Source organism: Cajanus cajan, chromosome 1, assembly GCF_000230855.2.
Source record: "Cajanus cajan strain Asha chromosome 1, NIPB_CcT2T_4, whole genome shotgun sequence".
NCBI lineage: Eukaryota > Viridiplantae > Streptophyta > Magnoliopsida > Fabales > Fabaceae > Cajanus > Cajanus cajan.
Genome location: NC_138517.1, coordinates 90,240,751 through 90,265,745, shown reverse-complemented (window position 1 = coordinate 90,265,745; position 24,995 = coordinate 90,240,751). Strand labels below are relative to the sequence as shown.

Here is a 24,995-nt window from a genome sequence, read left to right as displayed (position 1 = left end):
TTTAATGCTCACTGGATATTCAGATGCAGATATGGCTGGAGATGTAGATTCAAGAAAGTCTACATCAGGATACTTGATTACTTTTGCAGGGGGAGCTATTTCTTGGCAATCACGACTACAAAAGTGCATTGCCTTAAGCACCACAGAAGCAGAGTTTATTGCAATCACTGAAGGTTGTAAGGAGATCCTGTGGATGAAGAAATTCCTACAAGAATTAGGACAAGATCAAGAAAGTTATGTTCTCTACTGCGACAGTCAGAGCGCCATACACCTCAGCAAAAACTCGACATTTCATTCAAGGTCGAAATACATCGACGTAAGGTATCACTGGATCCGTGATGTGTTAGAAAGTAAAATGCTCAAGATTGAGAAGATACACACCAAAGACAACGGGGCTGATATGATGACAAAATCTCTACCAAGAGAGAAGATAGAAGTCTGTAAAGAAGTTGCAGGCTTAGCATCAACCCTAAAGTAATCCAAGGATAATCCCTCTTTATGGCTGGAGGGGGAGAATTGACGGGTCCAGCCATAGAAAAAAAAATTATTGTGGTAGGTGTGATAAGTGTGGTAGGTGTGATAAGTGTGGTAGGTGAGGTAGGTGTGGATTAATAATGACCAAGTATCAAATCAATGGTTGTGGTGTTTTCTAGTCACATATATCCAATGGCCATGATGCATTCTTGAAGTATATATATAGGAGGCTTGAGAGGAGGCTTAATCATCCAAGAGTGAAGCATTTCCACTCATAGTTTGAAGAAATAGAGAGAGCCTTAGAGAGAGTTTCTCTAAGAGAGAAAAATAGTGAGCCAATTTGTGAGTGTCATCCACAAATTGAGGATACAATATTATTGTATTTTGTATTCCCATTATTTTTATAGTGGAAGATTAAGTGGCCTACTGGTCCCGTGGTTTTTCTTGAGAAAAGTTTTTCCACGCTAAAATTTCTGGTGTGATAATTTTACGTTTCCGCTCAGTGCCCATTTTGAGTTAACAGACAAGGGAAATTATGATGCCATTTCCCAACAACAAGAAGAGTATATTTATTCTATATATCACATTTTCTTGTAACTTGTGCACTTTCAATCTTGCCAGCAAAAAAGCAAAACCAAACCACAAATGTATATGAAACACTTCACTGGCAAATGCCAACAGAGACAAATAAAAACCACTTTTAGAAGCAATTAATTTATTGTTTTAAGTGGCAAGCTAGTTGATGGCAGAACATATCTTACGAATTTCACCATCACTACCGGTCTTCAACTCAATGTTGCTCATCTTCACCATAGACTTTCCAAATTCCACGTTGAATTTTAATCCAAGCAACCCTCTTATCAAGCCCAAGTAGTTCTGTACAACTTTCTTTGTGGAATCATCATTCCAAAGTGCTTGATCAGACTGGAGAATTCCACGTCCATTCCTCAAATTATTATAGTAAGATGTATCAAATTTGTTTTGGCTCCCGGTATCTAGTGCAACTCGGTTGGTAGCACCACTGTTTTGTGGGCATAGTGCTTGTAGTTGAGGAAGAAATGAAGCATCGATTGAAGGGTCAGGGCCATTTGCAGTGAAGTTGTACAATCTATTACTGAAGAATTGGCATGCTGTAGTACCAATAGTATGTGCACCTATTTATATATTCACCAAAATAAATTCGTTAATTCGACACTCTAAAGTTGTTTGTCAATTAGTTCAACTTATAATTAATTTGAGTGTTGATTTTGGAATTTCACAAGCACCTACAAAATGTCACATCACTTGATAATGATAGAAAAATAACACGGAAAAAATTATTCTATAATGATCTTTACGTATAACAAATTGCAATAAAAAAAAGTGACGTGAAAAAGTCAACAATGAAGTTGATGTAATTGTCATTCTATTTGCATTTTTCCATTATCCAGTTAGAACTGAGCTGTCACGTACAAGGCAAAGTGATACTACGTACGTGACCACACGAGTTTTATTTGGAATTCTAATGATGATTAATTTATTGATTTGAAGTGTTTAAACAAACTTATATGTCTAAAGTAATTAATTACCAACAAGGGTGACGAGGTCTTGGGTGTTTAGACCCTTTGCTGCGAACTTCTGTTTTTGAACATCAACAGAGTCAAAAGGAGCTGGCAAGTTATTTACATCGGAAGCCTGTGATATGCGTCCATCTCTGCGTCCAGTAGGCACTGGCCAACTCAGTCCACCACTCTGCCATGCAAAAATATAGACAAATTTTTATTTATAAATTCATTACATAAAAGCATATGAGATTCAAACATTGCAATATAATCTGAGTTAATTACCAGCACAACGGAATCACGAGCAGCAAGAGCAAGGATGTCAGCACAAGACACAACACCAGGGCATGCAGCTTCGAGCTGTGTCTTTGCATCATCAATGACTTCATAACCTCTTAAACCAAGGTTTGCAAATGCTGTTTTCTCAGTGCCAGAACCAGCAATGAGAACGGAACCGTCACAACCTTGGACAAAGCAATCATGGAAGTGCATTCGAAGCAACCCAGCAGCCAAAGTAGGATCAGAATTAACGTGGGATTGAACTGTGGACTTAACAATGGACTCGGCACGTGGACATGTACTCGAATAGAACCCTACACGCGTCCCTTGGCCATGCACCGTGTTGACAATGGCCAAAGCAAGCAAAAGAAACACTAGGGAGTGCAAACTACGTCCTTCCATTTTTGGGAAAGAGTTTCAAATGCACCACGTAACCTAAGTGAATGAGAGAGTGTGGAATAGAAAGTGATGTGGAGGAGGCATTTATAAGGATTGTTTGGTCAAAGTTTTGGAGAATGAGTAAGCAAAGGAGGCTGGTATATGAGTAAGGGTTGATATATAATGAAGCTGGGGTCATGTCTTTTGTCTTGTGACTACTGGGATACATTGATAATGCAAACGATTCCGCGTGGCGAGAGTGCATTTTGTCAAACAACGTTAACTTTTTCTTATTCCACTTGCAAGAATTGGAATCTTTCTGTGTAATGGGCTCAATCCAATAGTGCGCTTGCCTTGTCACGTTCGAAGGCAACGAAATTTCGGAAGATGCCACGAACAGTACCTAAGAAATTCATATCTAACTTTTTATTTCTTTATTTCTTTCTCACTCTCTTTTTGGCTCAAAATCCCAATGTGAGTCATGCTTCTAGCCTACCGCACTTTCTTTTTTTCTTTTTAAACAAAAGCTAAAATATATTTTTCTTTTTGTAGATATCACTTTTCGTTTCAATGGGCCGGGGGTTGAAATTATAATTAATTTATGATTTTAATTAGTTTTATTGGAACTAAAGTTGAGTCATAATCATAATATTATGTTGAACCATGGTCGGTGGAGTTTGGAGCAGTGTACATGAAGTCATTGATTCGAAATGTCATTATACAAAATAACATAAATTTTATGCTTGAGTTGTAAAAGCATTTAACATATAAAATTAGAATTCCAGATTTATTGTTTAAATGGAAGATTAATTTTGAATTTTCTTTTGGTACATTAGATGTAGAATTTAAAAAGATTATGATCAGTTTCTATTGATTTGAGAAGTAAGGGCTTTCATTCTCTAATACCATATCTGGTTTGAATATTGTGAAGCAAAAGTAACGAGAGAGATTTATTTATTTTAGCCAGTTGATTCAATTTGACTCATACATATATATTAGTTGGATCTAAAGTGACTTTGGAAAGGTAAAACCTAAGACAAATGATTAATCAATTATGAATATTATCACCTTGATAATATGTTTATGATATAATATTAAACAATTTGAATTTAATAATATATTTTTTATCATGAAATAATAATATACAAAAGCCTTTATCTTTTAATTAGTTTGACTAAAAGTTTCACTATTTTCATTAATCAATAATTTCGGTCTCTTTATTTTAAAATAAAGATAATTAGTTTTTTAACTTTAAAAATATAAAATTTCAGTTCGTCTATCAAATTAACATATTTTAACTATTAAATTTAATATTTATTCATATTTAAGGAATACGACACTTAATAACATAATATTTAGAAATAAAAAAATATAAATAAATTTTTTATAAATAAAATAAATATCAATTACTCGTAAAAATATATATAAATAAATATCTTTTTGTATGTTATTTTTAATTTTTATTTTTATATATCACGTCATTAAATATCATATTACTTAAACGGTGGCCAAGTATTAAATAATGTCAAAATTTAATGATCAACAAACATCAAACTAATGAATAAACTAAAATTCCATATTTCATAAATAGAAAACTAAATGTTTCTATTTTAAAATAAATGTAACATAGCCTTTTAAGTTTCTTATAATAATGATGGGTCTTAAAAAATAATAAAACATGAGGAACACAATATTTTTAAATCAACAATATATTTAACACTTTAAGTGGGTCCTTAAGAATGCTATTTATAATATATATAATTAATAATAAATTATACATAATATTATATTTATTTAAAATTTATATTAATAATTATTTTATATATATAAATTATAATTGAATTTATGATAAATAATTTATATTATGATATAATATTATTTTTAAATATGATAAATATAAATTAAAAATAAATTTTAAAAATATTTTTGGTGAAGAAAATTTAAAAAAAAAACTTTAAAAATGATTGTACGGGAACATTAAAGGTTTTTTAACTTGACTCCTCAGAAATAATTGTGGAAATAATTTTGCGATGTATATCTCCATATGCATCATTAGTTAAGCACGTGAAATTGCAGATGAATCAAGGCTATGGATTTTCTACTTGCTACTTGAGAGTAACAGGTGAGATGGGTCATTTTCAATTTTTCTTCACATTACCATCCATTATAATGGATTAATTGATACGTCAACATCTTTAAAACTGTTCATTCACGTCTTACAAAAAATATATTTCATTTAAAATTATTAAACCTGCAAACAAATTATTTTTATCCTATATTTGTTTAGAGAAAAAGAAAATATAGAGAGAGGGTTTTTTATTTTATTTTTTAAAATTTCTCTTATTTGGTTAAATAGAAACTAAAGAGACTAAAATTATTTTTAAAATATTAAAAAAAATCTATTTTCAATTTCTTTCTAATTTAAATTTCAACTTTACTTTTTCTTCTTCGTTTGTCTTGCATCATTTTTGAATAAAAATTATATTTTCACTGTTTCTTTTTACTCTTGATATGAAGTTTCAGAAAATGATAATTTTAAAAAATAAGTTATTTTTTATGAGATTAACAAAATCAAACAATATATAATACTAACGTTGTTGTTCTTTTAAAAAAAAAAAAACAATAAACTAACGTTCTTAATTTACGTGAATAATTTCTTTTAATTATATTAACAATCAAAGTAGTATGTTTTTTCTACGTTCGCACTAAAACATTGCAACCACGTATAAACTTTACATGCACGTCAAATATATTGGATTGGTTGTCTTTGAAGGATAAAAACTACCTAGGCGATCCTCATAATAGAGACGATGGAGATAACTCTATTTTCTTTTCCACCACATTAGGTTCACTATGTAGAATTTCTTTTCCTTCCAAATCTTATCATTTTTAACCTTATAATAGGATTAAATGACCATTAACTACAATATTGTTGCCCTTGTCATGACTTGGTAATGTGAGGAACATATTTTGGTCAAGATATATGAATGCCTTAAATTATTCTCCTCATTTTCTCCTCCTTAAACACTTTCATATTGTGATTTCAAATCTAATTAATGTACTTTCCTTGTTTTACAGACAACTGATCCCCATAAAGGTATTTAATTTGTAGCAAAACTAATGTGATGACCATAAAAATTATAATTTTATACTTTTTTTTTCATAATAAGTAAATGTCATCTTAAATTATTTTATACAAATAAAAAATTTAATAAATAAATAAAATTATAATTTTATAAAATGAAATTTATAAATTAATTTTTTTATGAGAAACAATGTACGTAACATAAAAAATTCTTTCTAAATAATATTATTAGGGACAAAAATGAAAAATACATAATTAATACTACATTAAAAAGTTAATATAACTTATTTTGACTTATTTTTTCTTTTAAAACTACATTTATTATGGGATGAAGAAAATATAACTTAAAAAAAATTAAAATTGACATTAGTGATAGGTAATTTAGATTTTTTTATCCATCAGAATTACATTGATGATATCATGATTTGAATTTAGAATTCTATGCACACTATTTTAACCCTCTCATGACTAAGTCAGATTTTTATTCAAAAATTTATTAGTATTATTGTAAGAAGAAAAAATCTTTAAAAAAAAATACCATTTTTCAAAAGATAAATCAAAAGAATCATGCTCAGAAAAACCTCTCCAAATAATATATACATGAAAACAACTTCTTGTAATTTTAATTTTATAATCAGCCACTGGCTTTGTTGCTTCGTTTTGTGGGCAAATTTGTTGCAGAGTTTGGACAAACGAAGCCTTGATCGAAGAATACGTATTATTTGAGCTGTATATTCTGTCTGCGAAAATTCAGAAGCAGTTCTACCAATCGTACGTGTTCCAACCTATATACGTATTCGCATCAATTACATACATACATATATATATATATATATATATATATATATATATATATATATATATATATATATATATATATATATATATATATCAGTAGCTATAAAATCTTTAATTGTGCTGCATCTTCATAGGAGGCATGAAACCCTACTTATATAGTGCTGTTGCTGTCAGAAAAATTATAATATTGGCCAGTTTTATTGTAAATTGTATTTGTAGATAAAAAAAAATTAAAAATAACTTTTGTATAAATTAAATTGTACCTTAACTAATTTTAGTTTATAAAGAAAATTATTATTTTTTATTTCATAAGTGCTTATGGAAAAAAAAAACAAACAAAAATAGAACTTCAGTATGTAATAACACAAGAGATACTTCAGATTAAGAATTATACTTGTTAGTCCGAATCCGAACTACGAAATATAACGTTCAATTGTTAGAATCTAAACGTGTGCTTTTTCTATATTAATTTTAATGTAATTTCTTTTAATTTTTAACTCATTGTTAACTCTTTACTTTTAGTATATTTAATTTTGTTTTGATATATTATATTAAACTTTTAACACAAATTTTGAATTGCAATTCTTAAGTAGCTGCAAATTGTTGATGAAAATATATATGATTAATTAAATAATATATATATATATATATATGAAAAAATCTATTTATTTCAAAAATAATTCTATCTAGATTTATTCTATTTAATAACTCATATTTTATATTAAATTTTAATTATTTAATCTTGATTTTAAAGTTTTTAATATATAAATTAGGTCTGTAAAATTTTAAAAATTTATAAATTATTTAATATTTTATTTTATTAATTTTAATTAATATATAAAATATTTTTATAATTATCTGTTAATATAATATAATATAATATAATATAATATAATATAATATAATATAATATAATATAATATAATATAATATAATATAATATAATATAATATAATATAATATAATATAATATAATATAATATAATATAATATAATATAATATAATATAATATGATAATGTAAACACTCGTCATTAATACGAAGGTGCATCTGTCCCACTTGATGTTAATATTTATGAATCATAGAGCATGAAGTTTTTCATATTTATGAAAACAATGGACTTTTTAGTCCAACTCCTTGTCACATATAAGCGAGCGATTGAATTTATGAATGTTAAGCTTAGATGATTCATTATGATCGATGGGAGATATATACCTGCCAATCAAATTAATTAAGTAAGAACAGGTCACTGACAAAAAACTTTTTTTTTTTTTTGAAGTGGTAAACAAACAAAAAACAAGCAAAAAGTTTGATAAAATCATTAACGGTAATAATTTATTTTTTCCAGAGTTAAATATAACTACTATAAATAATAAAAAATTTCTTCTAATTATTTAATACAATTCAATTGTATATTCAAAATGTGATATTTTTTTAATGCCATAATACATAATAGATAAAACTAAATAAAAAAAATCATAATGGATATTCAATATTTAACATAAAAAATAGTATCACATTTTAATTTAAACAAAAATAATTAAAATTCAAATAAAATTTAATGTATTAAAATAACAATTATCCTAAAACATAATGAAAGAAAATAAATCTTAACTAAATTATTATGTCACATCCTATTAGAATATAAATCTAAATGCAAGAGCTAGATCTCATTACCAATATTCCTAATATTACAATGTAAATCACCTACATAATAACAAAATGATAATAATAAAAAATAGAGGATAAGAAATATATTACTTTAACTTACGATGCACAAATGTGTAATAGATTCCAAATCATAATTATATATTGTGTTTTGTGTAACACTCTAATAAAGTATTATTAAATTGTATAAAATTTTAAATAAAAAAAAGGTTAAACAAAATATTATAACTCTCAGCCGAGAAGTTTAAAATCCAAATAAGATGAATTTATTGAATAAATATCCTAAACTAATTAACAAGAAATAAATGTTTAATGCAACATCTCAATCTATATGCTCTGACATATTTAAATTATAGTAATAAATTTTTGTCTTAATTAATGTTTTATGGCACACCACATACAATTAAGATTTTTTTGGGCTGGTGTTTGAGACAAGGACAAAATAATTGATACAATTAAAATACAATATTGACATTGAAATAAGGCGAAAGGTAAATTATCTTATTTTTGAATTTCTATTTGAATAGAAGATATAATCTCTAATAATATAAAAGTATTCATCTTATTAAAGATTATATCTTCTATTCAAATAGAAATTTAAAGATAACATAACTCACCTTTCACCTTATTTTCTATATACTAATTCTTTGTGCAGGATTAAAAATATTTGTATATTTTTTATTTTTACTTAATATTTAATTTGTAATTTTTTAATTTTTAAAATAATAACACATTATTAGATATATTTAAACACTTTAAAATTATATATATACTTATTAATATGTATATCTAAATTTAATAGTTTATTAAATTTTAGGTACGTACTTATAATAAATTTTTTATTACATAAAGAATTTATTAAATAGAATCATAAATAAGGTATTTATCTAAACAAGACATAATTGAGGTTTATTGTACTATTAATCTCGAGACTTGTCAGAAAATTATGCAATTAACTGTCACACCAAAAAAGCTCAAATATACTTTTATTATGATCTTCGGGCATACATGTTGACGTACTACATGAAGCTAATTAACAGCAGAACATTTGGTGCGAATTTCACCATCAGCATCCGTTTTGACACCAATGTTACCCATCTTGATCATAGACTTGGCAAACTCTTGGTTGAAGAGACCTGTGGCCAAGTATTTGATAACAAAGGGTCTTGTGGAAGCATCAGTCCAAAGCACTTGATCAGAACGGAGAATTCCATGCCTTCTCTTTAGGTTAGCAAAGTAAGATGTGTCAAATCTGAATTGGCTACCTGTGTCTAGTGCCACTCTCTTCGTTGGTTGGTTTTGTGGACAAATTTGACGCAGAAATGGAACAAATGAAGGGTCAATCGAAGGATCAGTGCCGTTCGGACTGTATAATCTGTCTGAGAAAGATTGGCAAGCAGCTGTACCTATCGTGTGCCCACCTATTCACACAAATTTATTATCACCAACTATTTTTAAGGCCTCAAGTTGTGATGAATATTCTGTGTCTTGCTCTAAAAATTAAATTATCATTTTCATTAACAAGAGTTTCAACTTTACAAAACCAAATTATAAAGTGATCTATCACTTATATACATTTTAGTAATATTACTAATTAATCTGTCGATTAGTTAAATGATTCTAATAGGTTTAAGATAAATTATAATAGTGTCTTAAAAATATAAATTTAGATCTATACAACTTGTGTTTAACCCATTACGTATAATATCGTGCAACATAAATGAGGATTGATTTAACTTGCACCTAAACAGCAATATTGCAAGAAAGCGATTTGGTGCCTACTTTAGATTAATTTTATTTTAAAAATATTTATTTTTATTGCTTGCGGAGATAATTTTAAAAGAGATCCAAAATTATGAAGAAGAAAAAAACGTGTTTAATTGAAAAGTATGCCTACCAGCAAGAATCACAAGATCTTGAGTGTTAAGGCCCTTATCAGAAAACTTCTTATTCTGCACTGCAACTGTATCATTAGGACCAGGCAAAGTGAAGGCTTCAGTTCCAATTGAAACTCTTCCATCTCTGCGTCCTGTGGGCACTTGCCAACTTAGTCCACCACTCTGCATGCAACTCATGTATATAATTCAGTAGCTAGTACAATTTGCCCAGATCCAATGTTGGATGTTCCAAATCATATATTTATTAGGCTTATATAAACAAGTTTTATTCTCTAAACATTTATATTCAAAACAAAATGAAAAGTAAAAAATTAATTTATATACTTCATTTTTTTTTTTTTGAAGAAATTAAAAGCGAAAACGTGTATAAAAAATTGAAGTGTATAAATATAGATTTAACTTTATGAAGGGAAATTTATTTCATTATTTTCTTTTTCTACAAATATTTATTAAAACTTTATTATGTTCCTAATTTATTTTTTTAAAAGAAATATGCACTGAAACGACAATCAATTGTTAAAGGAAAAAAAAAAAGAATAAATTACCAAAACTACAGAATCACGAGCAGCAAGGGCAAGAATATCAGCACAAGACACAACACCAGGGCACACAGCTTCGAGTTTTGCCTTTGCAGCATCAATGACCTCGTAGCCTCTCAAATTACGGTTTGGCCCCGCTGATCTCTCGGTATCAGAGCCAGCAATAAGGACAGAACCGTCACAACCTCTCACAAAGCAATCATGGAAGTGCATCCGAAGTATCCCTGCTGCTAAAGTAGGGTCAGACCTAACGTAAGATTCAACTGTGGACCTAACTATGGACTCGGCACGTGGACATGTTCCAGAATAGAACCCTACATAGGTGCCCTTGCCATGCACTGTCTTCACAACAGCCACAGCAAGCAAAACGAACTTTAAAATCAGCAACTCTTTGTTCCACAAACCACCCTCCATTTTTTAATAATTAAGGAATATAATATAGTATAGAACTACAGATTGAAGTGCAAATTAAACTTTAGTTTGGAAAGGGGAGGGTTTGGTTGATAGAGTGTGAAGAGTGTATGTATTTATAGGGGTTTCATGTCATTATTAATTTTCGGAGAATGAGTAAGCAAAGCTCACTGCTGCTACATATTAATTGCCATGCATGAACCAATTCAAAAGTATGATTTGCAAATGCAAGATAGGGCCTACGAGCGTTGGGATCACTAGTGTTATTAATTTCTTAATAATTATATGAATCTTTTGATCAAGTCTTCTTGAATTTTCTGCGAGGCATATATAAGCTTTTTTATTTTTTATTTTTTTACTAAAATAGGGTATAGTGTTTTTCTTTTTAAATTTACCAAAGTATAATACTTTTTTAAGAAATTAGTTATATAGTTTAAGTCGACTTTTGTTTTATTTTTACACTTTCTAATGATTAAAATTTACTGCAAAAGATTTTTTGGTTGTCTTTTACCAAAAATTGCTTTCAGAAAATGTATATCCCAAGTCAAATTTAACTAGGTTTGCCTAATAGTGAAATGGAAAGTTGAAAGTAATATTTACGCAAGTCTTAATTTTAAACTTTGTTGTGATCATTATAATTTTTATTAATAAAATTAATAAATCAACTTATACAATGCAGTTATTTTTTAAAAGTATATTACATCGTAAAAAAATTGGTGAGATCAGACAGTTGTATTTACCTGGAGATTGGTATATATATAGATTAAGAAAAACCGTAAAAAGTTGTACTACATCTACTTGTGAGTTCAGAAGCATAGACTATATGGGTTGGTAAGAAAATTCAGATACCTATGGAGTTTGTTCTCAAAGCTAACAATCATGGATCCAAAGAAAGTATACGTACCAAAAGTTGGTTTAAATTTGTGTTGCATGTGCCTCAAGGACAAACAAAAACATCGACAAGCTAGTACCTAAAAAGAGGATAATAATGTTGCCTCAGCTGTTGGTGAGAAATTTATGTCCAACGCAAATTTTGAGTTCTAATGTGAACCACTAATAGCAAAGTACATGTATTTTATCTTATGTTTCATAACTCTTTCTGGTTTTATTATGCTTCTATTGACTTAATTGATGACTTGCCTTAATATGTGTGTTTCTTACTTTTAGGTCCTTCCTTATAATGCTTTTATACCATGTCATATTGATTGATACTAGAAACTAGCATTACAAAATATCGTTAGTTAATATTCATATCATGGCATAATAATTTTTATTATATATATATATATATATATATAGTCATGAATATATATAGAGTTTAAATACAACCATAATAAAAATGAATTGCATGTAACAAAATGACTTTCAAGTTTCAACAATTATATTTTATTTGACCGCAAATGACTTTAACAGTAAGATATTTTGTACCTGTTAAAGAAACATTTTGCCTTGAAAACTTTATCCTATGAGAAACGGAGTTTAAGTCTGTGTTCCTCTTGGCAGTAGCCAAAAGTCAAAACCAAACCAAACCATAGTTTTCAGCTATTAATTAAAACGGATATCTGGATTGGCTCTTGACAAGATATATTAGCGTGATTCGTGAGTAACCCTTTTTGTTTGATCTTATCTATATATATACAAGTTGTAAGAACGTAATAATAATACTGAGATTTTTCAATAAAGGCATGAGTGGAAGAAATTACTAAGTAGTTCAGTAACATATGATTTTAATTAGTATCTATATAATATCTAATTAAATATTATTAATTTTTTTATAAATTAAAAAACTTAAATATATATTATATAGTGATTAGTTGAAACCATAATTCAAAATTATCTAATAAATTTTCCATGAATAGGCCTACAACTAATCCAAAAAAGTCCAAAAGAAAATAACAATACACGTTAATGGGGAAACTACTCATGTTTCCGCACATGACTCGCTCTTTGTTTTTGGCGATGCGTGTACACTGTAGTAATGGTTTCGCTATCTAGGTTTTCATTAATTTATTAATAATCTGTACAGTTAGTAGTAATCTTTTCTACCCATAAAAATGTATACGTACACGGTATTGTGATAAATATATTTATTTTAAATATATAAAGAATAATAAATATATATTCTTTTTGTAATAAATTAAATTTATAATTTATATAATTTATATAGGTTAATAATTATATAATTTAAATAACATTATCAATATTAATTTATCAATAATATTATTAATATTATTAATTTTTATAATTTTCATTTATTAGTATTAAATATATGTGCAATTTAAATTTTATATACCAAAATCAATTTCTATATATTAAAAGTAGTTTTGAAAAGAAGTAAAAAATTAAGACATAACCTTAATTGAAAAAAAATATTTTTCTTAATTTTGGTAAATTAATTATTTAACTTCTAACATAAATAAAGTTTAATGGTAAATACACTTACATATCATCTAATTATAATCTACCATAAATTATATAAATTTATTAAATTTTATAATTATAACTATCTTAAAAGTTAAAAGTCACACAAACTAATTTTTTTTTTGGTTGAGTGTATTAAAACTATTTTTAATAAATAATGATGGTAGTGTTTCTTTTTTCAAGAGACTTGTTCCATTATCACGTGTGCCAATTGAGTACAATCGCAACTACAACACATTATTCCGTTTTGCTAATATGATGATACTACCAAGTACCAATACTGCATAGAAATTTGCCTAGCTCTCACGTTTGCACCAGCTCACTCGTTGCCTCACACTATGACAAATGTTTGCCGTCCTGACCTGTGAGAGTTACAAGAAAAATCCTCCTTTTTCCAAGGCCTTGGTCATATACAACATTATAATTCCAATTTACTTGATAGGTCCAAGGTTTCAATCATCACTTGGTTCTGGCTGGAAACATCGTATGGAGTTAAACTATAAAAATCAGAATCTTGGTATTCTCAGGAGAATATCAGGTAGATGCCCTTGTTATTGTCTGCAACTAGGAATTGTTTAGGTTCTTAACATTTTCCAGTTGCATCCATTGGAGAAATGTGCCAGTGGTTTCATCGAGCAGTTCAGCCAGTTTTCACACGTAAAATCCTCATGCAATAGCTGCAACACTGCTTTCAATCTCAAATGCACCATGTGGTTTCCTCATTTTGTTCTTCAACACATTACTTTCTTAGTCCTTGCTATTTTTATCACACTTGTTATAGCTCAAAAAGATCATGTAGGTAACATTAATTCTCCTACCCTACCACCCTCAAATGACACAGTCAACATTGGAGCCCAAGATAAATCTTCAGATAAAAATAGTAGACTCAATAATATTTCAATAATCTTGAATGTGGTTCTTCTTGTTGCAATTGTGTTGCTATTGCTGCTTTACTACAACACATCCAGAAAGCTCAATCAAATAGTGAAGAGACAGATTCCTACAGTTACGGAAAAAGAAAATGATATGGAAATCAGTGTTGACAAGAAGATAGAGATAGGAGAGGGGACAATGATGATGGCAGTGGAAGAGAGAAAGGAACTAATATTCTTTAATGATAGGCCTAAATTTCAAATGGGTGAACTTCTTAGAGCTTCTGCTGAGGCATTGGGTCATGGAATATTGGGAAATAGTTATAAGGCTATGCTGAATGATGGACCTACCATTGTTGTAAAGAGGCTTAGGGACTTAAAGCCACTTTCTAAGGAGGAATTTGCCAAGATATTAAATGTGATTGCTGATATGAAGCATCCCAATTTGTTGCCCTTGCTTGCTTACTACCATTCAAGAGATGAGAAGTTGATGCTCTACAGATATGCAGAGAATGGAAATCTTTTCTCCCGACTTCATGGTAATTTGCATCAACTTGCTTTATTTTTTTAATTTGTTCTTCTGTGCATTAGTGAAATTTAATTAAAAAATTCTGCAAAAACCAGCAAATAGATACTGAATACAACGACTCAGTCAGCAGTAGGAACATTTTACGCGATATAATTTTCCTTTGGACAGTATCATAATCAAACATTCCAATCGTTATCCTTATTTAAAAATAAATAAATAAACAAAAGAAAAATGGTCGAGGTAAGGATCCCAAGTTTTCTAACTTTTTCTAACTCTGGTTCTGGTCCGCATTTTGTTAAATAATCACCATCAAGGTTTAATCTTTAAACCTTTTGTCTTGACAAATACTTCTTATGGCTTTAGTTCTGGAAATTAATCCACTCACCAAACGTTTGACGTGTAGATAAAAAAAACGTCAAAGTTAGAAATCATAGCTGAAAAGATAATTGTTGACGATCACAGCATGGAAGGGATTTCACAACTCAGATAACTTGTCAAATCAAGTTTTACAAAAACTCCAATTCACATGATCTATTTTTAAGTGTATTTTCTAGCAAAAACTGAACGCGAATAAACATTAAGAATATGTTAATGATATCTAAGAAAAAAATTAAAAATACGTTTACATTAGAATATACATTTTTCTAAATTCATCTTACAAACAATAAGGCAAGATATTAGTGTTTTCCTTGATCTTAAGCTAAATTAATAGCTTGAGAAAGGGAACTTAGGACATAAAGAAGTGGAATTGCGGAAGTAGAAGCTGGTTGAATAATACAGGAACTTTCATCATTCCTAAAAGGAAACTTCTCAAAATGACCAACGCCTTTTCATTTTATTTTATTTTGTTCTAAAATGGTCCCCGGGAGCCAGCACCCCAGTTTGCATCTTCATAAATGTGATGGTTCTCCTCTCCTCACTACATGTAATATATAGTACTTTATGTATCAGTACATTATGGAACAAAAAGACTAACTTTTACAAGAACCCATCACCCAAATCTTTCTTAATTTATTTCCTGAAAGAGCCAAAAGCTAAATATCTCTGCATGATTTAGTACAATCAAATTAGTTCTAGCACTTGTATAGTTACTACCTGATTTTTTGTCTAATGACTTCATAGTAATGAATTGGCAACCAAACTATGCATCTTTTTATATATCTTGTGCCCTCAAAACTGAACATTTCAGATGGTAGAGGTGGAAACCGGGTTCCATTCAGTTGGAACTCAAGATTGTCAGTTGCACGAGGAGTGGCTCGAGCATTGGTGTACTTGCACCTCAACAGCAAGATCCACAACATTGCGCCACATGGCAACTTGCGGTCTTCAAACGTACTGTTCGATGAAAACGATGCAGTTCTTGTTGCTGACTTTGGTCTTGCCTCCTTAATAGCACAGCCAATTGCAGCGCAGCACATGGTTGTTTACAAATCACCCGAATATGGGTATGCAAGAAAGGTGACAATGCAATCCGATGTTTGGAGCTATGGGTCCCTTCTAATAGAGCTTCTAACTGGCAAAGTATCTGTGTACTCAGCTCCATCAGGGACCAATGGCGTGGACTTATGTAGCTGGGTTCACAGAGCTGTCAGAGAAGAATGGACTGCTGAGATATTTGACAAAGAAATTTCTGGCCAAAAGAGAGCTCTTCCTGGGATGCTGAGGTTGTTGCAGATTGCAATGCGTTGCATTGAGAGGTTCCCAGAAAAACGTCCTGAGATGAGAGAGGTGGTCAGAGAAGTGGAGAAAATACAGGCCCCCTTGATCTCTGAAGATGATGATGATGTGTCTGGGGATAGGTCTCTAACTGATGATTCCCTTTCAACCAGTACTTCCATTTCCGTTATTGGAGATGAAAGATAGATGATGATGAGAGCTTGGGCCTCTCATCTAGAACACATTGTTCCTTTTGTTATAACATGGATTTAGTACATTGATCCTAAATAAATAAGTTGCACATTCTTATGCATGTTTGTTTCTTTCACAAAATAAACTCTCAAACCCCACTATTATCTGTGTTACTCAACAAGAATATATATTTATTTGGTCAAATTCATCTCGTGTCTGTGTCTGCTCTTCTTTCTTTTGTGCTATATCACATGGAGAAGGTGGGTTTGTTAAAATTGTTTTCTTTTTTAATAGAATCATATAATCTTGGTTAAATACCTCTTTTGGTCCCTTACAATATTTTTTTGTTTCAATTTAGTCCCACTTTAATTTTAGGTCTCAATTTGGTCCCAATAAATTAAATCATTGCAATTTGGGACTTCCGTCTAAATGATTTAAACAGAGTTAACTGATGGCCACGTGGATGCCAGGTGGATGTCACGTAAGTGGATCCCAAAACACTAGAATACACCTGGAACCAGAACGGCCCGTTCTGAAACCAGAACGGGACTTCTGGTTCCAGAATTTAATCTTTAATTTTTATTTTTTTAAATTTTATTTTTGCTAATCCAATAAAAAAAATTCAATAAAATCCAAGTTATCGAAAATAAAAATTATCACAGGCGAATATTTACTTAAGTACAAAGCATTTCAAACACTAGATTTGGTAATATTATTAATGGGGATTGATAATTTCAATTGCAAAACATTTGGGCTATACAGTGTATCATTAAGGACGATGCAATGTATCATTAAGGACAATGGTAACAAGTTTTATTTCATTGTTAGTCAAACTGGAGTAAACCACTTACTACTAAATTGACACTATACAGTCAAGGATGAAACAAAATGGTATTTCACCTTGAAGTCATTGACGATGTACCCCAACAATAACAACATGTTCTTTAGGAGGTACAACCTGAATTTTTGTGATTTAAGGTTTTCCTTCAGCATTATCCAGATGATTTCCTTTCTCAATAATTTCTTTAAACTTTTTTAGTATATTTTATGTTCTAAATTTTTGTTTTCAGTTTCTAAACCATGTTTCTATCTTTGAATTTATGATATATTATGAATTTTTATTTTCAATTTTTGAATCACATTGCGACATTTTAGTCAAGATTTTGAACTGGATAAGCTCAAATCAAATAAGGATTTTAGAAGATCTTATCTTATTTGATTTTTTTTTATAGTTTTATTCATAAATAAATATTAACTTATTGTATTTTTTATTTATTATATTTTTATTAATATAGATATAATAAAAAAATACAATTAAAAACATGAATTTGACATTCTGGAACGGGCCGTTCTGAATTCAGAACGGCCCGTTCTAGAAGCAGAACGGCCCGTTCTAGAAGCAGAACGACCCGTTCTAGAAGCTGAACGACCCGTTCTAGCAATAGAACGGCCCGTTCTAGAATCAGAACGGCTCGTTCTTCTGCATTCATGTTGTGTTAAATTTGCATTTGAAACGGTCCGTTCCAATTGCAAAATTAATACACCAAGAGTGCATCCAGAATGGGCCATTCTGGTTTCAAAACGGGTTGTTCTGGTTCCAGGTGTATTCATGCAATTTGGCGTCCACGTACACATTCACGTGGCCAACAGTTAATCTCGTTTAAATCATTTGGACAGAAGTCTCAAATTGCAATGATTTTAATTATTGGAGACCAAATTGAAACAAAAAATTAAAGTGGAACTAAATTGAAACAAAAAATTATTATAAAGAACGAAAAGAGGTATTTAACCTATAATCTTTGATCCATGCTAATGGAATTTGATCATAATAGACTTGAAATGAGTAACGGTGAACATATTTCGGCCAGAGCCGGATAATGGAAATAGGGGGTAAATATTCCCGAGGTGAAGTCTTTCTCTGTTTTCTTATTTCTGGGCTCATTATAATTCCTCTGTGTAGGTGTGTTAAGCATGAGCCAACGTCAAAACAATCGCACTCTAAATTTAAAATAATCAAGTTGGTAATAAAACAAGTGGTAAACATATTGCCATATCGCACGATAGAAGCATAAAACAAGTTATCAACCAACAGTCAAGAGTGGAAAACTTGGATTTAATTCTAATTAAAAGCTGCTACAAGGAGATATAATTGGTATTCCGGAAACAAGTAATAGCATCCAGATTGTACAAAAATAAAATAAAATAAACAAAATACACCTTCTCGTGAACTTTTCACATGAAGAAAGAAACACAAGAACCTTAAATAAGATGACCTTATTAAAAATCAAAAATCAAAAAATTTCTATTTAATGTCTTTGCATCTACCTCTTCACAAGTAACGCTAGTTTCATATTAATTTGATGGCTGATTACGGGCTGTGCGGATAATTGTGATCTTTCGGGTTAAAATAGTTGCAGTACAGCATTACTCTGAATCATCGTATATGTACCTTATCATGATTATGATACCTTTCCTTATCAGATTAGCACAAATTTACATCAGTATTGTGGCATCCGATGCAAAAATGGATCACAAATTAACAAAGGGATCCGAGTAAGCCCGAAATAATTATACATCATCATACACGACGATGACTGGAAAGTAAAAATTGTACAACGAAATGCGCCAACGCTGATTTCACTTTCATTATGTGTTACCGCCTAAAAACTTCTTTTCCACTCCGGTTGAAGAATCTTCCTGACAGACCTGTTTCTCAGTCTTTACTGGTGGATTGATCACTGATCCATGTATCTGTCGATAAAACCAGAAAATGAGGCTTGGACTTGAGAGTAGCTTTTACTTCATTGAAAAATGATAAAAATTCATGAAAGCATACCAAGGCACCGGATTTGAAAGGTAAGGTTTCGTTAGGTAGCAGCATTGATGGGTCTGAAGGCCTGTGGAACAGTAAGTGTGCTACAGACCGATCAATAGGATTTGTGTCAGTTTCCATGTCCATTAATCCGGTACACCTGAATGAAGCTATGTGTTATCAAAAAGATTAATTCATAAACACAGTATTTAGAGATAGATCCAAAAAGCATTGTGTCAGCATGTGAATAAAAATAACAGAATATTACATCTTTGGAAACACTACAAATGCCAGATAAGTAGAATAAAGAACTACTAACAGTCAAAATCGTGCTACAACATTCTAATCGCTTTTTACAATGGTTAGTGGCTATCTTGTAGTCAAGAAAAATATAAATCTGAAGCGAAGAAAGTGAGCAATACCTGCTAGCATCCTGCACCATCATTGTTTTGCATGTTTCATTGTCTCCAATGCAACCATTTGCATTTGAATTATTATGTCTTTGTTCAGCACTCTTAGCCAAGCGGTATAGACTGTCCCTTATGCACAACTTGGTTTTAATATCCAGCTGCAGTCAAGCAAATTTTTGGTGAGACAAAGTAAATTATAAATAATTTAAGTGACAGATTTCAGCGATGAGTCACATGCAAGTAAACCTTAGCATTACAACTTTAAATTACTAAATACAAGCACTATTAGCCTACTCCCTATAACTGGAGGCCCAAAAAAGGCAACCAAGTGCTATAAAGCTCCAGCCATTATAGATCTATTGCAGGCAGCCTTACCTTGCATTTGCAAGAGGCTTTTCCCACAACTCGAACTTGTGACTTGTTAGTCACATGGAAGCAACTACAACTAGAGAATATAACAAAAACTAGCACATTCAACAAAGATGGAAATTTGTAAAGACTGAAAACTAATAGTTATAAAGATAACTTGATATCTTTATTTTTCATTTCTTGCTTTGCCTCAAATTCTTGAGCTTTGCAGTAAAAAGAATAAATTTGATAATCCTTTCTGCTCTTTAAACCGAGTATATTTTTGTCTCATTCCTTTATTGAATAACTCGTACAAACAGTTCCAACAACCAAGATATCTTGCTGCATTACCAAACTTTTCCACCTTCATTCATACCAAGAATATAAAAAACTTTACTGAGGCTGACATCCTACTGTAAGCAAACACTTTGGATACATCCAAATCATTGCTGCTACCATTCTTCTATCCTCACTTTCATATATTTTCATAATCCATCAGGAAGTGTGTTAATCATCATGAACATGTTGTTATTATTAAACATTACATCAAAGTAATTTTTTCAAAGATCTGTAACTTATGCAATGCCCAATATTCAACCATGCCAAAGTGTCACCAACTCTCCCAAGAGCTCGAGTTATTAGGGGGATGCTCGTGAAGGACCTCATACCAACTGATAAGCTATAAATTTACATGCTATTTTCTCTTCAGGATTATGCACAGCCAACCATTACAAAACAAGTTTAGAGTACAATGTTGAGATGATAAATACAATAAACTGTTTCCTCTCAAGATAAAAAAATGTAAGAATAAACAAGATCAAACTTTAACATCACACAAGATTCCAATACCTGATCCATGATCTGTTGCAGGTGGCAAAAGCTAGTAGCTTCAAGGGTGGTTTGGTCCAGAGCAGAGCCCATGGATGAGCTTTCCTGCATTGTTGATGAATCTATTTCTGGTGATAAGCCTACGGTAACTCCTTGGACTTCACTATGACCTTCATTTTCATTTTCAAACTGATGACCTACTTGCTGAGCTGAACCTGGACTGCAAAATGGCATTTGATTTGGCATGTTTTCATTTTTGAAACTACTACTTAACAGCAGTCCATCACAGCAATGATGCAACTTTTCTCTATTCTCATTTGTTTGCAAGGCAGAAGCCTCCAAAGAATGACCAAGAGAACTCTCCATGTTTGACGCATAAGATGATTCTTTAAGAGAAGGAGACAGATGTCCATCATGCTCAAGTCTTGATCCAGACATAGTTGGAAAGAGGGAAGTGTGATTTGGAGTATGACTATAGTCCGGGTGTGTTGTAGGAATTTGTGTCTGCACACAGCCTAAAGAATCAGAATCTATGTTCAGCTTATGTTTCTGGATGCTATCAAGAGAAGTAACCCCACTGGAAGAGGCTCCAAAGGGTTGCTTTGTATCTGCATTTTGCTCTGGAGGAGCATAAGGATGAACAGAACCACCATTTTCTAGGTAACCATTTTTCCGCCTTCCTGCTGATGCCTTTGGCAGCTTCCTCTGCAGCTGCAAAACAGAAATTGTAGGTGATGTACTAATTAAGAATCAATTTAGTTCGGTACCCTGAAATTGACTTTTTGACTTTTGAGTATTACATAAAGGTCTCGAGCCCAATTTTTCCATCAACAAAATCATCTTATGAAAACTGTTTACTAAAATTATTTAAAAGTTCTATATCTTAAAAGTTTTAGGAATCAATATTGATATAATTTTGCTTCATTTCATAATTATAAAAATCTTTTAAAAGGGTGAATGTATGACTATATTCAGAAATTAACTGAATCTCATTAAAATGTATGAATTCCAACATTACTATCCTTGAAATGTCGAACATAATCAGTTCTATAGCATGACATACTTGAATTATCATATTCAATAATTCAATTCAATGGCATTAACAATTTTTACCAGGTCAAACGCATATGACAAACTTATTATGTCACACACCTTGATAGGACCACTACAGGAAATTGTTTATAATATACCCCAACCCAAACCACCCATGTGATGGGTAAAAGAATCCACATCAAATATTAGCTGAGTTATAAAATTGAAAAGATACAATAAGATAAAATGAAGGGTAGCCAACCTTTTCTTTGGGAAGTGGGTCAACTATATTACCAGATTTCATGTCTGACTCACTCTCACTTAACATTGATAATGAAGCAAGGACACTATCATCAATAACATCCATTTGCGACCTGATTTTTTCATCAACAGGAGATGATCTTTTGTTGGAATCATTGATTGGAAGACCTACAATATTTTCCTTGGAATCCATATTATAATCTGATATACTTTTCAATGGACTCAATTCTGCATATGAAAACTTGAAGTCAGACTTCAAAGCATCATCAGAATCTTCAACCCCGTGAGAAGATGAGAGCCAGCAGAACTCCTCATCATTATTGAGGCTTCCAGTTCCAAATGTTAAATCACAACTTCTGCAATTTAAAAGTGATATTCAGATACTTATGATTGAAATGAATTGATTAGCATTTCAAGCAAAGGGAAAGATGAGGAAATTTCTGTCAAATAGGAGAATTTCTTACAATATCCGGTCAACGTCTTCAAAGTTTCCTATATCCAGCCACCCATCATTATCAAGAAAACTGAGTTCATTGTCAGCTTGGGATATGTGATTGATTGGATATTGACAGACACTGTCATCTTCCACCACACACTTGTCTCCCAAGATAGAATCATCTGCACAGAGCTCGCAACCACCGGAATCTAAATTGCTGCTCTTGAAGCAATGATTGGGCATGCCTGTGTCATCTAATGTTAGCCTATTGGCTTCTTTCCTCGAGTCACTACCACATGAAGAAAACACACCTTCAGGTGTGTGAGACCATGAATCCTTTTCCAGCATTCTTTCTTTTTGGGTCATATTTTCTAAGTATAATTCCTCTTTACCTTGTGTACCATATCTATTCACATAATCAGTATTTCTTATGACACGTAATTCTTGCAATGAGTCCCTTCAGCTATCTCCCTGTATTATAAACTGGTTATTATGTTTGTCACCAGCACGGGGCACTATATGATCATCTTTTTCACCAAACCCATTCCACACATTATCTTCAGGCTGTAACACAAAGGCTCTTATTAAGAAAATTACTTGAATAACCTGGCATCAGATACCATAACAAATCGATAAAAAAACATATGGCATCAAAAGAGAGAAATAGCAAGCATCAGGCTTATAATTTTGTTAAAGCTCATACAAATACAACCCCAACCACTCTGCTGGTATCTGCAAGAAAAAGGAAACAGGAAATAACAATACAACCTAAAAGTTTTTCCATTATTCATAATGACTTATGATAAAAAGTCCACCTTACATAACATGAACCATGTCATCCAAGATTCAAACTGAAATTTAAGGAAGCTTAACTCAGGCCTGATCAGTTAACATGCAGTACTTTAAGAATAGGGCTAGGCAAATAAGGAAAAAAGTGGAGCTGATGCAGGCAAAGTGTTACACAAATTTAGATTTCAAATTTACCATTCACAAGCACTGAACACTTCAAATTAACTGTAACATCCACTACCCCCACCACCAATCAACAACTAGCTTTTCAAGGGTAGCGCTTCAGGAGTCTTATTAACAACTACCAAGCAACTTCATCTCTAGCTCTTTTGAGATTGGATTTCACAACAGCCTTCTAATAAGATTATACTACAGACCAAGAGTTCATTTGCATATAAAAGTGATATTCAATTAGAAATAACATTAGTACTTGAATGAAAACATCTAATGAAGTCTAAATAGTGATGTCATCAATAACATTACGGAGCAGTTCACATTATATGAGTAACAAAGGAACATTCTTCAGTTATAACGAAGATCTGCCACTGAGCATTAGCTATAGTACGGCATACTTGTCAGATTTCCTCCAGTTCACACACACTGTTCAATATTTACTGCATTGCTTTAGAATGATGTATATACAAATGAAACTCTAGGGAACATTGCTAAATGTGTATAGTATGGCACAAGAATATTATATTTCAAATACTGGAGTTGAATTTAACTACAATATTCTATACCTCTTACATACAGATGTCTGCTATTCCTCTTAGACTTCTTATCCTCCATTAAAGATAAATGTAACTGGTTGATCCAATGTCATGTTTCTTTAATTATATCTGTCACCAAAGTTCAAAGATGCTTCTCAATCACAGGATAAGTCAAACAACGAACATAGCTTAACTGCTTAAGTTGGAAAAATTACTAAAACAGTGTCAATGCCAATCAGCACTCCTATAGGCATTTAGAAATTATGAATAGAAATGATCAATGATACTAACAGCAAGCATCAGTGTATTCTGAATGTTGGGTTAACTTTAACACAATAGCTAGCATGTTGAGAGTCTTAAGATAGCCAATAGGCACTGGTATCACCACCACCACATCACAGACAGCATATGAGCATCAATATCCATCAGAAATTGCCAATGTCAATCCCCCTATATCTGTTGACTATGACTGTAATCATTAACAAATTCGGAAATTTTGAATATAAAAGTAATTTGTCAAATAGTTTAGATAAATTTACTATTGTCTTTTAGTTTACCAAATACAAAGCTGGCACTAAAGCAGGATCCAAACAGATCCTGTTTCAAATTTTAACAGCTCCACAAAGTA

The 24,995-nt window shown here is 31.1% G+C and overlaps 4 protein-coding genes across 9 annotated transcripts in view; 1 reads left to right on the top strand and 3 right to left on the bottom strand.

The window, feature by feature from the left end:
- Positions 1-1,018: 1,018 nt before the first annotated feature.
- LOC145949341 (cationic peroxidase 2) lies at positions 1,019-2,777 on the bottom strand. The gene is made up of 3 exons (XM_083067588.1): positions 2,301-2,777; positions 2,043-2,205; positions 1,019-1,628 (listed from the first exon to the last, which is right to left on the bottom strand). The coding sequence occupies exons 1-3, from the start codon at positions 2,694-2,696 to the stop codon at positions 1,210-1,212; spliced, it is 978 nt and encodes a 325-aa protein (XP_082923714.1). The 5' UTR covers positions 2,697-2,777; the 3' UTR covers positions 1,019-1,209.
- Positions 2,778-9,180: 6,403 nt separating this feature from the next.
- On the bottom strand, positions 9,181-11,175 carry LOC109805313 (cationic peroxidase 2). Its single transcript, XM_020367351.3, has 3 exons — positions 10,667-11,175; positions 10,121-10,283; positions 9,181-9,644 (listed from the first exon to the last, which is right to left on the bottom strand). Exons 1-3 carry the CDS (start codon positions 11,072-11,074, stop codon positions 9,253-9,255), a joined length of 963 nt encoding a protein of 320 aa, XP_020222940.1. The 5' UTR covers positions 11,075-11,175; the 3' UTR covers positions 9,181-9,252.
- Positions 11,176-14,080: 2,905 nt separating this feature from the next.
- Positions 14,081-17,418, top strand: LOC109804949 (leucine-rich repeat receptor-like protein kinase PXC1). Its single transcript, XM_020366874.3, has 2 exons — positions 14,081-14,903; positions 16,083-17,418. Exons 1-2 carry the CDS (start codon positions 14,201-14,203, stop codon positions 16,754-16,756), a joined length of 1,377 nt encoding a protein of 458 aa, XP_020222463.1. The 5' UTR covers positions 14,081-14,200; the 3' UTR covers positions 16,757-17,418.
- A 1,753-nt stretch (positions 17,419-19,171) lies between these two features.
- The window catches only part of LOC109804822 (protein LNK1), a 6,810-nt gene continuing 986 nt past the window's right edge, over positions 19,172-24,995 (bottom strand). Inside the window, exons 2-9 of one of the 6 annotated variants that reach the window (XM_083067587.1) lie at positions 24,659-24,823; positions 24,398-24,496; positions 22,897-23,474; positions 22,434-22,788; positions 21,161-21,850; positions 19,976-20,121; positions 19,578-19,713; positions 19,172-19,492 (exon numbers count right to left, since the gene is read on the bottom strand). In XM_083067587.1, the coding sequence (XP_082923713.1) occupies positions 19,388-19,492; positions 19,578-19,713; positions 19,976-20,121; positions 21,161-21,850; positions 22,434-22,788; positions 22,897-23,234 (1,770 nt within the window). In that variant the 5' untranslated portion in view covers positions 23,235-23,474; positions 24,398-24,496; positions 24,659-24,823 and the 3' untranslated portion in view covers positions 19,172-19,387. Of the gene's footprint in view, positions 19,493-19,577; positions 19,724-19,975; positions 20,122-21,160; positions 21,851-22,433; positions 22,789-22,896; positions 23,475-24,397; positions 24,497-24,658; positions 24,824-24,995 lie in introns of all 6 variants that reach the window. The other 5 variants (XM_020366687.3, XR_002240258.3, XM_020366686.3 and 2 more) reach the window with 5 other exon arrangements.

Bases quoted from the DNA above. Each gene is read 5' to 3' on its own strand.
- LOC145949341 (XM_083067588.1), bottom strand. From the start codon at position 2,696: ATGGAAGGACGTAGTTTGCACTCCCTAGTGTTTCTTTTGCTTGCTTTG. The intron at 2,206-2,300 runs GTAATTAACTCA...TTTGCATGGCAG, and splicing joins CTCGTGATTCCGTTGTGCTG to AGTGGTGGACTGAGTTGGCC. The intron at 1,629-2,042 runs GTAATTAATTAC...ATATATAAATAG, and splicing joins AGACCTCGTCACCCTTGTTG to GTGCACATACTATTGGTACT.
- LOC109805313 (XM_020367351.3), bottom strand. From the start codon at position 11,074: ATGGAGGGTGGTTTGTGGAACAAAGAGTTGCTGATTTTAAAGTTCGTT. The intron at 10,284-10,666 runs GTAATTTATTCT...AGTTGCATGCAG, and splicing joins CTCGTGATTCTGTAGTTTTG to AGTGGTGGACTAAGTTGGCA. The intron at 9,645-10,120 runs GTAGGCATACTT...TTGTGTGAATAG, and splicing joins AGATCTTGTGATTCTTGCTG to GTGGGCACACGATAGGTACA.
- LOC109804949 (XM_020366874.3), top strand. From the start codon at position 14,201: ATGTGGTTTCCTCATTTTGTTCTTCAACACATTACTTTCTTAGTCCTT. The intron at 14,904-16,082 runs GTAATTTGCATC...TGAACATTTCAG, and splicing joins TCTTTTCTCCCGACTTCATG to ATGGTAGAGGTGGAAACCGG.